Consider the following 18,018-nt stretch of genomic DNA (forward strand, 5'->3'; position numbering starts at 1 on the left):
TTGAAAGGGACTGTTAAATTAAAAGACAGTTGTTTTGAAAGCAAAATATCACTTGACCCCAAAGAGACAGGCAATTGCAGCCCTGGGGTTAGGTATAACAACAGCGCTGGTTTTGCTGTGGGAATGCAAACAGCAGGCCTGGAAAAGAGATACAGCTTTTTCTGTCGCTTCGTTGTTTCTTTATGCAACTTTCAAACTGCTGTTTTTCTTGCTCCAAGAGCAGTCTCTTCTGAGTGCACCTTTCTTTTTGGGCTGGAATGGCCATTTTATGAGATAAAAGTAAGATTTTTTTGTCTAAAACAGATTCTGTTCCATGGGGCAAAACAAACAGAGCTATGATAACACTTTAAATAGTAATCAAATATGTTTTTCTGTTTGCATTCAAAAAGGTGGAAAGGTAACTTGACAAGATGAAAGAAGGAACCAGATTTGTGCACCCCCCCCCTCTTCCCCAGTAACAGGTATAGAGTTTTAGAGAAGACTTCAAGGCAAAAAGAAAAAAGCATAGAATATACTGTTATGGTGTTATTTTTGTCTTTCATTTTTATGACAACTTATTTGTACTTAAAGGAATCTTTCCAAAGAGTTAAGAAGCATCATTAAATAAAGACTGTGAAATGTGCAATATGGCTTATTTATTTAAATGTTAATTGGTCCAACGAACACTTCTAATTAGCTCTATATTTGCTTAGCAAAAAGTTTTACAAATTCCAATTGTGAAAAGCAGCTATTTTGAGCTGGTAAGCATGTTGCAGAATCAGCTATGATTTTTCTATAGTTCTCAGCCCTTGAAGGCACAATTTAATTTTTCATGTATGCATACTAGCAACGGTAAACACTTGCGAGTGTAAAGAACCTTCTTTAATTAGCTGCACAACAATTAAAGGATTCACAAACTAAATTGAACCCTGTCTCTGTGCTTACTAGCTGAATTCTACCACCTGTCACAACAGCACTTTGTTCAATCTGTTATGCAAAATCATTATAGCAATATAGCTGAGGAAAAAAAAAGAGAAAACAGCAATTATTTCTTACTTTTCTCTTGAATGGGTTATTTTGGGTTATACTGATGTCAGGTTCATTGAAGCTAACCTTTTGAAATCTGTAACAGCATAATACTTATATGGCAGGCTTAGAATAGCTAGGAGAATATTTTCTTTTACCCTTTTAAGAGCAAGTGAGGCACATCCTGAAAGTACGGTACTTTCTCTGATCATTTGGAGGAAAAAAACCTCACCAAAACTGTGCTAACTCCTGCAGCAGTCTGTTATTGCTCTTTGTCAGACAAAAAAAATGACCAACATCTAATAGTACAAAATACCCTTTGTTATTAAAGCTTGTAAGCCAATACGAAAACTAGTTTTTAAAACCCACTGGTTTTCTAAAGTGGAAAGAGCTGCACTTTTAGTTTACCTGTCATGGCTTCTGACGTTTGTGATTATTCTTTAGATCCTAAGAATAAAGTAACACGTAAATATAGTCTATGAAATACTGGACTTATTTGCATGCCAACTTTATTTTTCCTTCCAGCAGAAGTGGTTAGAAATGAAGAAGTTTTCATCTTTACAGAACAGCCTCACCCCTCATTTCTACTGCACCCCGTTTTCTGAAGAGAGCCCAAAGGACCAGGTGCACTAGGACACCAGAGGTCCTGATTTGCACCCCTATTTACACCTCCTGTACCTCCATGTACAGGAGTCAGGCTGTGACAGCTCCTGGTGACCTTTCTTGGGGTGTACAAAGCTTCAGACACCATTTCACCCCTCTGCTTGCAGGAGAGGCAGACACCTGGTTACCCCCTGCTCCCTCATCTTCCTACTGGTTTTGTGTTGAGCAGAACAGGAGGGCACAGGAGGAGGCTGGGCACTTGTGAAAGGGCAGCTGAGGGAGGAGATGGGCATGGGGCAGGGAGGGTCAAAGCCCACTGCAGTGCCTGGGGCACCTGCCCTGCTGGTCCTTGCCCCAGCTCTGCAGGGACAGTGGTCAGTGCTCGGACACCTGGGGTTGTGGTGCTGCTGAGCATTCCCAGCGAAACCAGCAGCCCCTTTTCTCTGTGTAAGGGCTGGGAGGGTGCAGTTGGAGAGGAAGGCCTGTTTAGGTTTCTCTTTATCCCACAGTGACAGCTGACAGGAATGTGCCCCTCGCTGCCAGCTCTCCTGCGGGAGAGGCGCAGGTACGTTCCGTGTGCGCTCACCAGAGCTGGGGAGCTGAAAGCGAAGCTGCCTGCTGACAGCTTCCTGAAATCATATCAATAACATATTGTTAGCTCCTGTGATTGAAGCTAAAAGAGTCTGCTGTTGGATAAAGGATACATGATACGGGCATTTCATAAGCTAGGGATATAAATGAATAACTCTGCTCATTCACAGTGCTTAAATTTTTTGCAGTATAATTTTTATACCATTGTCATTTTACAATATTTTTGGAAAACTCAGAGAACAAAGAAGTTGTTTGTTTTTTTTTTTTTCTAGAAAACTTGCTAGGAGAATAAAATGTACCAACAAAAACTTGGGAAAATACTTCTTTTTTTTGTTACTATACAAAAAGAAAAAAAAGAAAATAATGCTGCAAAGAAGCCAGATACCTTGATTAAACATGACTTAAATTCTTAGATAATTTTGCACTAAACTATGAGAAGCCACAATTTGCTCTATACATCCACTTCTTTCTTTTTTGCATCAAATAAGAATAGTTAGTCTATTCTGAAGTATAAAACTAAGAAGATGAAAATGCTTTTTAATTAGAAAGAGGTATAATGATCTCCATATTCACAAGTGTAGGTGCAAGGGGCTGGAATTCAGAAAAACGTTTCTGCTTGGGCAACAGAAGCAATACCATTGCCCAAGCAGAGATTTTGTGTGGGAACTCCTGAATGCTGTCAGCTCTGGGGCATTTGGGATTCAGTCTTGTAGGAGGAGAATCTCTCTGATGGTTCTGTTGTAAGTAGTGGGAGCCAACTCACTGCCTTCCATGGCCAGCTCCTTGAAACTGAGCAGCCAAACCTTTCCCCTCCTGTGTCTGGCTTTGTGGTTTGCTGGAGTTACCTGGATTTACACAGGTTTGCAGCAGTCTAAATTAACATTGAGTAAACCTTTACATGAGCTGGAGAAAGTGAACACAAACTGCTCATTTGCACAGGCTTTTTGAGAGCCTTGAAGGGGTTTCACTGAGAGTTTATGGCATTTATTTGTGTGTTGTGTTGAAATCTTGCAGCAGAGCACTCTCTGTTAGTCCCTGGTCCTTCTGATAACAACTGTAGATGCTCTCAGCTTGCCCTGGGGCTGAAGGCTCCTGGGATGTGTCAGTCACTCCAAGGAGTTTGGTCAGAGCTGTACATGGCCAGAGCTGGCTGCTAAGGATATATTACAGTCAGCAGAGTCCATCTCCCACCTGACTTTGCAGCCGTAATTGAACTTGCCAGGGTCTGTCATCCTGTGATTGCATTTGTCAGACTTTCTTTGTCAGCTTTGTTACCACTCTCCTATCACCACGAGGAGCTGTCTTTCCAGCCAAGGGCCTGGAATGTTGCAATTAACATCAAAATTATTTAAAGGATTCTTATCCTGCAGATATGTTATTGTATTTTTACAGTATTCCTTCTCCTCCCATTCATCTATCTGCCACGTGTGTGCCAAGTTTTCAGTTTCCTTTCTATTAATGATCAAAGCTACTGTGTCCAGATAAAACAGGGGTGTCCAAACAGCAGTTGGTGCCCAGGATCCTGAAGGCTATTGCACTTGTGTCCTGTTTCACCAGAGCCAGTGCTCACATCTCTGCTTCCTTGGAGAGATGCACGAGGTGATTCCCTGTCCTGTACCTGATCCCCCAGGGCAAGGGGAGGAGATTCTCTGCTCACTTCAGAGAGCCTCACTGCAGCCAAGAGCACTGCAAAGGTGGGACTTTTTTATGTGGTCACTTGTGTGACATAATTGTTATTGCCTTGACTTAATTACAAAGGGACCATCTGTTTGGGACCATCATTCAGAGGAAGAGGCAGAAAAATCTCACTGCAACAGGTAGAGAGGATTTTAAAAGCAGCTGGGAAAATACAGGGAAATACCCCAAGTCAGTTACTTTTAGTATAGATGTTTCTGGTTAGGGTTGTCTTCCTCCCTCTGAAAGAGCAGTGTGATGTATTTCTTTTTGCTTCTCTAAAAGGACATATGATAAAGGGCTTTTTTTTCTGGAGGTTTCCTGATCCAGGGTGGGTGTCTGAGCAGTGCAGTGACTGCTAACCACACCTTGGTTAAGGTGCCATTTAAATCAGTGGGAAGGCAGCTTAGGAGGTACAAGTTGGCCTTAGAGTTCCCAGCTTTGCTCTTGTGTCCATGACAGTGATCAATTAATGAAGTTAAATGACAGAAGCAGTGATATATCAGTAGGAATACTGGCAGAACAGAACACAAATGGAATAAAGGGGATTTGTGTTTTCTTCTGTTTCATTTTACTTGGTGATAGATAAGTACAATTGTTTTTGTGCCTTAGTCTGTATGGTGTTTCCTCATCTATCTTTTCTACTTAAGTCTTTAACAAGTTTTCTCTTTCTGCTTTTTGGAAGACCACAAGCACAAAGGGGGTTCTGAGAAATGTTTGCTCTGTTTTTCCAGCATCAACCTGCTTCTAGCATCCCTGTCTATTTCAACTGCAACTTTTACTCCATCTCATTCCACTGCAACTAAGGCTTTCTCAGCTTTATCCTATTTTTTTTCCTCCTGGAAATTAGTATTAAACTGATATCATGAGTAAGAACTCATCAAAGCAAACAGTATTTAAGAATCACTATGACCATCTAAATTATGTGTGGTATATTTTGTCACCAAGTCCATGTGTTATAGGGAGAAGAAAAATCAGTTGGATTAAGGGAAGAAAGATGATAGAAATTGGAGATAGAAGATATTAACAGCTGAGAATCTCCATTATTAAAAAAAATTAACTCTTACTAGTATTTTAACAACAACAAAAAGTTTTATGCTAACAGGTTTGCCGTGAGCTAAAAACCCCAATCTTTTCAGTAGTGTTTGATAAAGGAAAGCTATCTGGCATACTGGACTAAGCAATGGGAGTCAAGAGTTCTGGATGCTGTCCCTGGCTTTTTTACAAAGGATGAGCCATCGATTTAAGTCAAGATACATGGCAAGATTTTCCTAAATGAGAGATGGAAATGATCAGCTAGGGATACTTATTTCTACAGTGCTGAAATTCTGAAAAACTTGGTCCCTTTATGCTCTTTGGGAGCACTGAAATTGGGCAAATTACTTGTGCATTTCTACCTGTTTCCATTTCCATTGTATTAGGATGTTGGGTGTTTCTGTACCCAGCAAAGAGACATTCAGCAAAGGTGTCTCTCTCCTCTTGGATTGAATTGATCATGGTGTGCTTTGGGGTTCCGTGTGCTGGAGGTGTTCAGGGAATACTGGGACAGGAGCTGGTGGGAGTAACTGCTGGGGAAGTTTCAGCAGCTGCTGGAGGGGAAGGGAGGAGCTCTTTCCACATTTGTAGTGTGGCCCTTAATGCTTTTCATGGGGGATGACTTTTTTTTTTAAATGTTGTTTTTTCTTAAGTATACTGACCTTGAAGAATGCAGCAATTTACCTTTTCATTCTCCCTATAGTTCTTCCTCTCTTTTGTTCCCCATTCAGTATTATTGGAAGTAAAATAAACACAGTTGGGTTATATATGTACTTTAGGGGTATGTATTGTCACATATGTTCTCTGTCTTGTGCAACAGGCTATACAAGATTTAATGTATTAATCTTTCTTTTTTTCTTAGAACATTTTTAGGCATGTAGATTCTGTCTTGATGTCATCACAGGTAGCCCATATGCTTAGTGAGGCATTGTTTTGTCTACAGTCTAACTCAATAGCATGCAATTTGGAGCATCCTTAATTATCCTACAAACCATTTTGTGATAATGAAACCAAATATGGTGTAGACTTGGCTGACACCTCAGTCATATTACTTGGCATACCAAATATTTCTGTTTCAAATATAAATTGGTTACTGCTTCTTCAAAATATGCATTCTATTAATTAAATCTATACTTGAGACATCTTCCCCCCACCCCCCAAGCTGTTATAAGTCTTCTCTCTCTCCTTGTTCTGTATGCAGATAGTGTTGGCTTATGGGCTTTCTAATTTCACAAAAAATAGGCTAACCTTGTGGTCTTTCAGTCCTACAACTACATTTGAGTGTGCAGTGTCTTGCCATATAACTAGGTCTTTTGTTTCACTAGAGAAAATTACTCAATTTGTTAGAGAGTTATTTTTATTTATTTTTTTTAATTTTTTTTAAGGTTTAACTGTAGAAGTCTTTACCTAATAGACCTGGGATTGCAGGGAGGTGATTAATGTGAATTAAAGGATCTCTGTGACACAGGACTAAAGGACAGAATTATGATGCTGTTGTTGTTGGCAATCCCACTCGTGCAATTTAATTCCTCCCTAAACCAGATTTCCACCATTTTGCATAAAGTTCAAGGAAAAGTCTAATTGGACCACATAGTTCTTTTCGAAACTCTCTCTATTCAGGGATGTTCTGTTTATGCATTTTCTCTGGCAGTGTGTGTCTTTGTCCCTTGAAATCCATCTATTTATTGCAGTGACACCTACTGCTGAGAGAGCTGATCCGCAGCAGGCTCGGCTCCTGTTAAACTTGGCCAACAAGCAGTTCGTGACTCAACCAGCAGATGTTTCTGTGGCTCAGGTCAAAGGCAACTTATGGACTCGGGTTTTTTTGCTTTGCTCCTAGCATTAAGTGCCAGGAAAGTCAACACTAGGTACAGACAGTTGACCTGACCAGTAGCAGGAGGAACTGAACCAGGGCCCTGAGGATCTGCAAAGACCAAAGCATTAGTCTGTTGAGCCACTGTGCTGGCTACAGTCCAGCAGTTTCAGACAACTGACTATCTGATTGCATGCCTGGATTTTAGTAATGATTTTACATACTTATTTGATGATTTGTATCCAAGCTTATGCTTCTGACAGGTGCCCTTGTGAATAAAATCTCGCTGGGCTACTGCATATGAATATTTCACAGTCAATCATACTTTGATCTTTGGGACATATGTGCAGTTGACATTATATTTAGTTGTGCACGAAATCTAAGTCTAAGCCTTTGTGAAATGAAAAAAAAAAATCATCATTCCAGCATTACAGTTTTGGATTTAAATTGTTTCAAACTGTGCCTTGAGTTCTGTGGTCTTAACTCTTCTTTATTGATTTCTTTGTAATTGGTTCAGGGGGCCTGATCCTCCTGTCCTCAGCCGGCTGAAATGCTTGGCCTTTTATTTGGAACTTTCCTGTGTGAGGAATTCAGGATTAATAGGGTCAACATTATGTATCTTTTACTATTATATAATGGGTTAGAGCATTGCAGACTTGAGCCACAGTGCCGTGTCCTCAGATGAGAATTCAGAGATTCCATACTGTAAAAATGACAAAAATTAAATAATAAATATGCTTTGCAAAGTCTTCCAGGCATTTTATTATTTTATTTGTACTCTGTGATGGTAAAGTGGTTCATTAAAAGCTTAATTTTAAGGTTTCTTCAATCTGATGTGGATGCCAGTTAGATTAATTAAAGTGAATGATCAGATAGGAGCTACAGGAAATTGATCAAATTGGAGAGGGTTTAATCAGTTGTATACATTCCAAATTACATGAAAATAACAAATTTACTTTAAAAAATGCTGTTTCTAAAGTAACAGAAGCTTTCGTTTAATGAAGCATTCCAGAAATAAAGCTCCAATATGAATTTTGGTATCACTCTTATCTTTACATTTGCCATCGAAAGATCACTAGGGAAAAAAAAAATAAAATGAGAATCAATGTTTATAAGCTAAAAGATAATGATCCCAGATGCAACTAGTGCCTGGAAAAGAATTTTTTTTTTTTTTTTTTTTTTACTTTTTAATCTACTGAACTTTCAGTACCAATTATTTATCTTTCCTTTCTTTGGATCTGACTTCTTAAGTATATGCAAGTGAAATAGAATAAATAAGAAGGAAAACAGATTTTGCTAAGTCACATGCAAAGTAGCAATAAATCAAACAGCTTGTCTGCATTCTTCTAATCTTTCTATTCTAATCTGTGAGTGAGATTTATAAATGACCTCTCTCCTCTGTGCTCATCTTCCTAGATTGTGATCACAAACAGTTCATAGTCCTCCACTCCATGGGTGCTACCAACCAAAGACTGTTCTGGTGATTTATCTTCCACTGATCAGTTATCAGTCCCAAAGGCTGTGCTAACTAGAAAGTACCCTGCAGATGTAACAGGTATTTTAGAAAGCAACTCTCTTCCCAGCCCAGAGCAAAGGCAGTAGAGTCTCAGCAAACCATTTTCTGTCTGCTAATGACTTTTGAAACTTCAAAATCCCTCTGCTAACCCTTCTTTAAGACATAAAAACTGTTGTGGAATGAGTTGGCTCTGTTGTTACTAAAGGAGTACTTTGTTTTGGAATCAATAAGCAGCTTGTTTAAATATCAGCACTACAAAGCAGCTACAGTTTTGTCAGATGCCTGCCCCCTGCGTGGTCCTGGCTGCTGGAGGATGGGTGTTGGTGTGAGGCTGCAGCCCCTGGAGCCTGCTGGGGCTGTGGGATGGGGGCAGTCCTGCTTCCCCCACGGCTCTGGGCAGGCTGTGCCCCTCTGCTGCTCTGTTCCACCAAGTTACCTGTGCTTTGCAATGCCTGCAAAACTTCAGTGTGCTAATGCCACTAATAGTGAGAGTGAATCACCAAGCTGGCCTTAATAATGTTTAAATAAAAACAAATAGATAGGACACGTTACCTGTAGGCCAACTTTCTTTTTTTTAAAGACATCCTGTTATACTCCAGAAACCATATATTTTCCTGATATAATTATATTACATGGAACAGGACCCCAAGGAACAGGACACCTACTTAACAAAAACTCCTATGAAGTCAATGCAATTACTCTATTTTGCATAACTAAAATGAGAATAGAATCTGGCCTAATGTTTATTTCATTTTATCAGGCTGGATAATGCTGTCCTGGTGGCATTAAATACAGCTGATCTCTCCCCTCCCCTTCCGTGCACACGTGTTTTTGTTAAAATCTAACTATTTACATCTATGTCTCTTAGTATTGCCTACAAATCAGTCAAAGAAGAGTAGGTCATTTATCCTGCCCTACTGTTTATATATTAATCATCTGGCAAATAAACTGCTCAGTATCCTACCCACCTCAGTAATATTTGTGATGTAATTTGTTTGGATGCCCAAATGTCACCAGCGTTGATTGTAAGAGATGAAAAAAATGTACTTGCTCAGCACACCAAGCTCTGGGCTAAAATGTAAGCATGAAATCTCTGGTTTATTTTTGTAATAATGTTTACAGCTGTTTAATGACCCTGAAAGGGTTCAGTAGTCTGGTGTTCTGTATTTCTTAACAGGAGTGTATTATGCTTATAACAGCCTTAGTTCAACTGTTTCTCCTGCAACAATACAAACAATATTGAATAAAAATTCAATATATATTCTGATCTCAGCCGTACCTGTTTACAAGTAGCTAGGAACTGAAGCAGTCTGTATAGGAGTATTTAGAATTTGCCAGTGGACCACAAGATAATGTAGATATATGTGAATTTTTCTATCTGGAAAGGTAAACACCAGGTCTATATTCTGAAAGCATAAGTAACAGTGTGTGTAGCTCTAACTGCTCAGAGGATCAGGGCCAGAGCGAGCTTGTCGTTTAAACACGTGAGCTTGTAAAGCATTACTTTGCTTACTGAACTGTAAATCTTTTAACTAACCTAATCTAAGCTATAATAACAGCACAACAGTGGTTTTAAAATGACTGTTTTCTCTACAGCACTGAAGAGGGGAGAGCTTCAGTGTGTGTGTGTGTGTCCAGCAGGAATGAACAGGTGTAAATAGGAGCTGAATTTGGTCCATCTGTTTCCAAAGATAACAGGTGTGTGTCTGCACATATGTGTCTGTACACAGATATGCGTGTGCCTGCATATGTTTACATGTGTGTGTAGGCATAGATTTATCTTTAAATTCTGTCAATCTGCTTGCCATATTTTTTTTTCTCTGTTTCCAGCAAGAGGAAGCTCAGCTTCTCGTATTACATTAATGTAGTTGTGATGACAGGCATTTCTGGTGTCATAATTGGTTTTAAATTCCAGTAATCCATTTCAAATAGTTAAATAAAATCTGTGTGTTCAATTGAAATGGCTAAAGCTAGAACTTTCGCTATTGATATCACAGGAAATAGTCTTGAGGGCAAAAAATGTGAGTGAAATCAAAATAACTATTAGTATCATCAAAGGGACTTGAATGTCTCACTGTACCTTTATGGAGGAGATGAGAGAGAGAATTTTTATAATATCTGTATCCCATAGTGAGTTCCATGAGCTGAGCTCCTCCTCAGAGGAACAGGGTCCTGCACCCTGGGCACAGAACAGGGCCAGGTGGGTTTGGATGGTGGGTGTGGTGCTTCCTAAGGGTGCTCCTGCCCTGCCCAGTGCGGTGTGAGCCCAGATGAGTACAGCCTGTGCATGCAGAAGGGTTGGTTTGGGGCCTTTTGGCCACAGCAGCTCACTTAGGCAGGAGCTGAGGGTTTATTTAGGTTAGAAAGGGCAGTCCATAACAAGTCCTGATCCCAACATGCTCTGGTGCGGTGCCACATCTTGCGGGACTTTGTCCTTACAGAACATTTGAGATAATTAAAGGTCATAAATTTACTAAAAAAACTTCAACAAACATATTTTAAATTTCTTAACAATCTCAAATTTGATTTGCAGTTCATTTTGTAAACATTTGTTAACTACAGAGAACATTGTGCTTCTGTTCTCAGCATGAGAGATGGCAAAACATTCTGTGCTTTCCTTATATGAGAGATCAGGATCATGAAAATAATGTGATAGACTATATATTTAAAAATTAAAAGCTAGATGTATTCCCTATCATGGAGCATCAAAGTGTCACTTATAAATTGACATTTCCAGATTTTTTATTTTTGAACACCTTGACACTGTGAACTGCATGAGCCTCACTGGGGAATGAAAGCCCCTTACCCCACCTGGTGTAATCCTGTCTGGCCATGGATCTAGACAGGGATGATGGATAAAGAGGGAGAGAATGAAATTGCTAATTTTTTTTTAGAGAAATTAGGCAAATTAGATAGAGTTATCTAATTCATAGTGGAATGATGGATGAGGATGTGGATTTTTCTGTCTTGCATGTGGATACAAGATGAGATTTTGGTAGGTTTTGCTGTGAAAGGGCTAAGGAATAGCAAGAGTCATTTCTGTGAAAGCTGAGCAGTAGCAAGGTCCCTGTGTTCAGAAAAGCTGTAACTGGGCAGGGCAGCAGGAGAAATTTCACAAGCCAGTACCTTCAATGCCGTGGTTATACTTTGCAATGAAACCAGCCTGGAGTGAGGAAAAGAGGAGACAATTCAGAGCCAGAGGAAGCAACAGGCCTGCAAGAAGCAGGGGCAGAAGAGGGGGGAAATGTAGTTTAAATGAAGAATATATCTTGAGATTGTGGTAGCTGGATCCCAGAAACTGCATGGCTGATCAGAGTAAGCAGCATTCAGGGCTGGTTGTTGCTCACTAAGCAGAGGCTTTGCTGACCTTTCTGCATATTTAATCAAAAATGTATAACATTTCCTATGCCAAAAGATCCATGTAGGGGGGTTTAAGCTCCCCCGACTTGATCCAATATTATTGGTCTTTAAATGAGAAATTATGGATTTTGTATTCCTCTAAACTGTTGGGTTTTTGTTGTTGTTGTTGTTGGTTTTGTTTGTTTGTTTGGTTTTGGTTTTGGTTTTGTGTTTTTTTTTCTTTTTTCTTTTTTGCTTGTTCTCTCCTTATTCTACATTACATATTTCTGTATGGTTTTGGAAGATGGAGAATAGCAAAAAGGAAAAATTACTATGTTCCAGCTACAACTGCTGTTGTTACTTTTATTTAAGTTATATTTGAAAAAGGGGCACAGAATAACTAAAATCTCAACAACAACTCCCTTCCCCAATCCAAAGAACCATATATTTGAACTGATGCTTAGGGTTAAACATCAGAATTAGTAAATTCCACTGGGATCTGTCAACATTTCCAAACTTTGATAGAGCATAAAAGGCTAACATTAACCACCCAAACCTTTCTGAGCATGTAAAGGCATCAGGTCCTATTGAGATCAACTGAAAAAAGTGAAATTTAGACTGCATTTTTGAAGCTGTTACAGAATAATGACAATTCACAAAGATCTTTCTAAACCTTCTTCAATATATGTGTGTGTCAGCACATGCTATGCATTTCTGGAATTGTCATGTTCTTGTTTGCCAACATGCCTTACTTAAGCATGGTGGGGAGAAATAACATTCCTGGGTGTGTGCAATCCAGAGAAAAAGTAGATTCAGGTTTTGGGGTTTCTCTCGTGTTGTTATTTTAGTTTTTTTTTTTTTTTTTTATTTTAAGAAGCACATAGGCAGATATTCAAAATCTCAGGTAACTTCAGGCAATGGCAGATCTAAGGATTATAAGTCTCAATTATCCTTTTGAATGTGAAATTTGGTTTGTTCCGAAAGTTAAGCAAACTTTCAAAAATTAAAAAAAAAAAAAAATATTGTGTGTACCTGCATTTTGAAAGCTTGTGGTCTGCTGCACAGAAAACTAGAATGGAAATTAAGATTTTTTTACTTGTTTGCTACATGGCCTTGGGTAAACACCTGGCTTGATTATGTTCTCCTAGCCTCTACCTTTGGAAATCAGACATGGTAAACTAAAGCAGGGTCCTTTTATCTACTTGATTTCTTGAATATTTTCATAAATTGTAACATTAATAGCATGCAAATAATGGGTCCCCAATATGTGACCTGAATCAGAGCACTGTTAAAATAACAGTTTTGAAAAATATCTGCTATATATATGGGCAAAATTAGATAGCTCATGTTCTTTTTTAATAATAGTGAGTATAACTCTTTCCTGTACTTCTTACAAGATCTGCATTGTGTCACAACCTCAGTCATCCTGTCAGGACCAAAGAGGTCTCCCCCTGAAGACTTCCCATAGCTGTTTTGTTTTTAGGCCCTGATGCTGCAAATACTTAATCATGTGTGGAACTTTGCTTTCAAGAGTCACCCTTTGAAGCCTGCTGGACTGCTCCCATGAGCACAGTTACACGCATTTTAAGTATGTGCCAGGTATGGACCTGGAGCTGTCTATCAAGTGGCCACTGTGAAGCTGTGTGAGGAATGGTGTCCACCCAGGGTGTGCCTGGAGCCTTTGTAGAAGACACAGTGAAAAAATGCTTTTAGCTAAAGCCAAAGAGGGGGTTGACCAATTTAATTTTTAAGAACCTATAGAATTCAGTGGTTTTGTAAGTGAATAAAGTGTCAAATCACTCCACTGAACAACAAAAATCTTAATTGTGGTCTAATATAACCTTATAGCATCATATAGTTTATGAATTTGTTATGTGAAACTTTATATTTTAAACAGAATTTTATAGATACATTATATCTGTATAGAGTAGAGAAGTGGCAAGGATGGATTATTGTGGACGATTATGCAGACCAGAACAGAGCACTTGTGTTTAACAAACAGCTTTGAATTCTAATTTCCTGCAATATACATATTGTAGCTACACTTTGTAGTCATTACCGTGTATTAGGAAAGTTATTAGAATTCTTAAACTTGTTGAGGCTTTCCACAACACCTTCCCCAGATTTTAATAGGTTTATATAGTTCCATAAGAGAGTTCTTTAAAACAAATCAAAGTGTCCTAAATCACGTCTTACCCATCGAAGGACAGAGATATTGCTTCTATAATCTGGCAAGTTTTCCTAGGAAAAGAAATCTGAAGGTTCTCAAGGATGAATTAAAAGACTTGGCAGAAGATAATTTATGTGCCTTTTGATGGGCTCAGTTTCAAAATGACAAAATAACAATGTTTTGTAACAGAAGGGTTAAATCTTAATCTCAGAGGTTTACAAAGCTGGTAGTCGCAGTCTCCTTAAAATTTAATATACCTCGTTAATGCTTACTTGCAAACACTGAAGGATTTTTATGATTATAATCATGTGTTACAGCACCTAGTACTGTTTCTAAGCAGCATACTAATCAGCTTAATGAGATATTACTGCACTTTTTGTTGACTAAAGCAAAATCCCTTTTATTGTTCTAAAGCTTGTCCTTTATTTTTTCCCAAAACATTATCTTGTTTTATTGTACACCAGTAAATATCATAGCATCGGTTTTTTGTCAAATCATAAAACTATCTTTCTCATTGTAGAATGTGTAATATATTGAATATGGTTAATGGAACTGAAAGTTACAAATGGATTTCTAATTTTGGGGGGGTTATGCAGGCTTTCTTAATGAAAATGGGAGAGATGCATAAGATTATTTTTCTATAGATTTAGAAATGCAGACAGGTGCAGTTTCACAAGAAGGACAAGGGAGGTGGTAAAAGCCTTTGCCCCTTCTGTAATAATTAGATTTTGAAAGTGTCACATATTTTAAAGTAGTAATTAATAGTTCTTGGTACACATGCAGAATGAGTACATGTATGATCAAAACTGTGTAGCACAGTTGGTACTTAATACACTTTTAATTGTTTTGACACTAATTGCTCTGCATTATTATGAGCAGGTAAAACATAAAATGTAAACTGCATGCCTGTGATTCAATGCTTGTAACTCTTTCACAGTCTGAATCTAAAATATCTTCTGATTTTCAGAGATGGAGGAAGCTAGTTTGTGCCTTGGTGTTTCTTCAGCTGTGCCAGAAGCTGACGCCCATCTCAACAGCACCATTCTCAATGGGCAATATTCAATGAGTCAGAAGCTGCACCAGATCACTTCCCAGCTCAGCCATGCCTTCCCAGAGCTCCAGAACAGGCAGAATCCCGAGGAGAAGGCGTCAGTGCCACTAGAAGACAAAAGTCACATGTCCATAGCAAACCAGCCCCTCAGCAGCCAGATGGCCCTGCTGGCAAACCAGCTCAACAGAGAGGTTGATACCAGCTTGAACGGGCGTGTGGACCTGCAGCAGTTCCTCAATGGACAGAATCTGGGGATTATGTCTCAGATGAGTGACATCGAGGATGACGCCAGGAAAAACAGGAAGTACCCCTGTCCCCTCTGTGGGAAACGCTTTCGGTTCAACAGCATCCTGTCGCTGCACATGAGAACTCACACTGGAGAGAAACCCTTCAAGTGTCCCTACTGTGACCACAGAGCAGCTCAGAAAGGCAACTTAAAGATACACCTGCGTACTCACAAGCTTGGAAACCTCGGCAAAGGTCGTGGAAGGGTTCGAGAAGAAAACAGACTTTTACATGAGCTGGAGGAGAGAGCAATTCTTCGGGACAAGCAGATGAAGAGCAGCCTCTTGCAGCCACGACCTGATGTGAAGGCACAGCAGCACACCCAGCCCATGCCGCTCGCAAACTGTAACTTGTCTGTGCCACCTAATCACAACACACCTGATATTTCAAACCCTGTTCCCTCTCCAAAGCCAGTCAGCGTCCAGGAAGAAGTCGTCGCTCAGACAGCCGGGTTCAGATGCACGTTTTGCAAAGGCAAGTTTAAGAAGAGAGAAGAGCTGGACAGGCACATAAGGATCTTACACAAGCCTTACAAGTGCACTCTGTGTGACTTCGCCGCCTCACAGGAGGAGGAGCTGATCAGCCACGTGGAGAAGGCTCACATAACTGCAGAGTCAGCACAGGGCCAGGGCTCCAATGGGAATGGGGAGCAATCCACCAATGAGTTTCGTTGCGAGGTGTGTGGCCAAGTGTTTAGCCAAGCCTGGTTCCTAAAAGGCCACATGAGAAAGCACAAGGATTCCTTTGAACACTGCTGTCAGATCTGCGGGAGGCGATTCAAAGAGCCTTGGTTTCTTAAAAACCACATGAAAGTTCACCTGAATAAGCTGTCTGTAAAGAACAAATCTCCTAATGATCCTGAGGTACCTGTCTCCATCAGCAGCATGTCCCAGGAAGCTCACGCAAACTTGTATTCAAGATATCTGTCATGTTTGCAGAGCGGGTTTCTTCCCCCTGACAAAGCGAGGTTAAGCGAACAAAATCAAATCTACAACAAAGGAGATATGCCCATGAAAGAGAAAGAAGTCTTGGGGAAGCTCCTTTCACCCATTTCTGGCATTGGCCACAGTATTGCCGAAGGGGATAAACATTCTTTATTAGGCTGTCTCAATCTGGTGCCTCCTCTGAAATCCAGCTGTATAGAAAGGTTACAAGCTGCTGCCAAAGCAGCAGAGATGGATCCAGTAAACAGCTATCAGGCCTGGCAGCTTATGGCAAGGGGAATGGCCATGGAACATGGCTTTTTGTCTAAAGAGCAGCAGATACAGCGCAGCCACGAAGACACTTTGGCAAATGCTGGAGTTATGTTTGATAAGGAGAAGCGGGAGTATGTGTTAGTAGGAGCAGATGGCTCTAAGCAGAAAATGCCTGCTGATTTGGTTCACAGCACTAAAATGGGCAATCAGAGAGACTTGCCAAGCAAACTAGACCCTTTAGAAGGCAGTAGAGATTTTTTGTCACATGGTATGAACCAGGGACTCGATTACAACTTACAAAGTCATGGAAACATAAAAGAGAAGCCAACTGAATGCCCGGACTGCGGAAGGGTTTTTAGAACATACCACCAAGTGGTCGTTCATTCCAGGGTCCACAAAAGAGACAGGAAAGGAGAAGATGAAATAATTCAAGGTAGTCTCGATGAGCGGCGTGGATCTGGAAGTGATCAAGAGTCTCAGTCTGTCAGCAGGTCAACAACACCAGGGTCCTCTAACATTACTGAAGAAAGCGGAGTAGGTGGGGGTCTCTCGCAGACAGGGAGTGCTCAGGAGGACAGCCCTCATCCTTCCTCACCGTCCTCTTCAGGTATGATAACTTCTTCTTCCCTCTCTGCACTGAAAGCTTCATAGCTGCATTTGGAATCACAGCAGTAAAGTAGTTTATGCATTCTCTTGTCAGGTTGTTTCCTACAGTCCACAGGGATGTGGTATTACTTGCCAGAACATCTGTGTTTGGGTTCCCTCAATGCCTTCGAGGTTAATTCTCTGCTCACCCTTTTCCCCTCCAAGGGCAGGTTTTTCCCAGCTTTCCAACTGACACCTTCCCACCGTGCAGGCTCTGGGCAGCCACCAATGGCTGTGTCACTTCCCGGGCCTCTCCCTCCAGGTTTTGGAAGTTGGTTTTCTCCTCCTCTTCTATTCATGGTGTCTCTCTTGCAGATCCTGCCCTGTCCTCCGTGTAAAAGGGTGAGGAAAGCTGCCTTCTTTGAGCTGCAGTTAATAAACTGCATGTTGGCTCACCTCTCTGATTGCCCTCGTTCTGACAGCCACGTCAGTTCCTTAGCTGTGTCCTTGTACCTGGCCACCAGACTGATTAAAAAGAGATTCAGAAATACAAATTACTAACCTTTTGACAATCTTCTAACTTATGTGCAGATTTTAACCTGTGTGAAGCCTTCTGCTTAATCCTCATCCATTTGAAAGTACAAGAAAAATAGAAATTGGACTGAAACATTTTAATTGTATTGTATGTCATGTTAACTTGCTGTGTAAAAAATAGCAAAGCAGATAATATTTCATTGGAGATGTCTATAAAATATTGAGCTTCCTGGTGCAATTTTTAAAGTTACTAGCCTATGACTGCTGAAATAAAATCTCCAAGTAACAACAGGTAAGATTTCTGGCCTCATGTATATTTCCAAAGTCACTTACTAATGGATAGTAAATTGAAAGTTATATCTTCAGCCCTTTATAAAGAAAGCACCTCACTAATACTGTAATCATTCTGCAAGCCTAACAACAGAGGAAATCATGCCATAACAAATACTCTGTTACTAATGGCAACATTGATTTCTGCAATCAGCCATTAAGTCTAGAAAATGAAAGACAGTTTGAGGTACCTTAAGGCATTACATTGCCCACTGTTAAAGAGCTGGTAGCAGGCTGTTGAGGGTAATTCTTTTTAGCTTTTTCCCCCCCAGTTTCGATAAATATTTTAGT

At 40.1% G+C, this 18,018-nt stretch overlaps 1 protein-coding gene across 1 annotated transcript in view; it reads left to right on the plus strand.

The window, feature by feature from the left end:
* Positions 1 to 18,018, plus strand: part of ZNF536 (zinc finger protein 536) — a 232,536-nt gene that overhangs the window by 142,772 nt on the left and 71,746 nt on the right. The window contains exon 6 of the mRNA XM_066327932.1: positions 14,714 to 16,885. Within this exon, the coding sequence (XP_066184029.1) occupies positions 14,716 to 16,885 (2,170 nt within the window). The 5' untranslated portion in view covers positions 14,714 to 14,715. The remainder of the gene's footprint in view (positions 1 to 14,713; positions 16,886 to 18,018) is intronic.

Source organism: Sylvia atricapilla, chromosome 12, assembly GCF_009819655.1.
Source record: "Sylvia atricapilla isolate bSylAtr1 chromosome 12, bSylAtr1.pri, whole genome shotgun sequence".
Lineage (NCBI taxonomy): Eukaryota > Metazoa > Chordata > Aves > Passeriformes > Sylviidae > Sylvia > Sylvia atricapilla.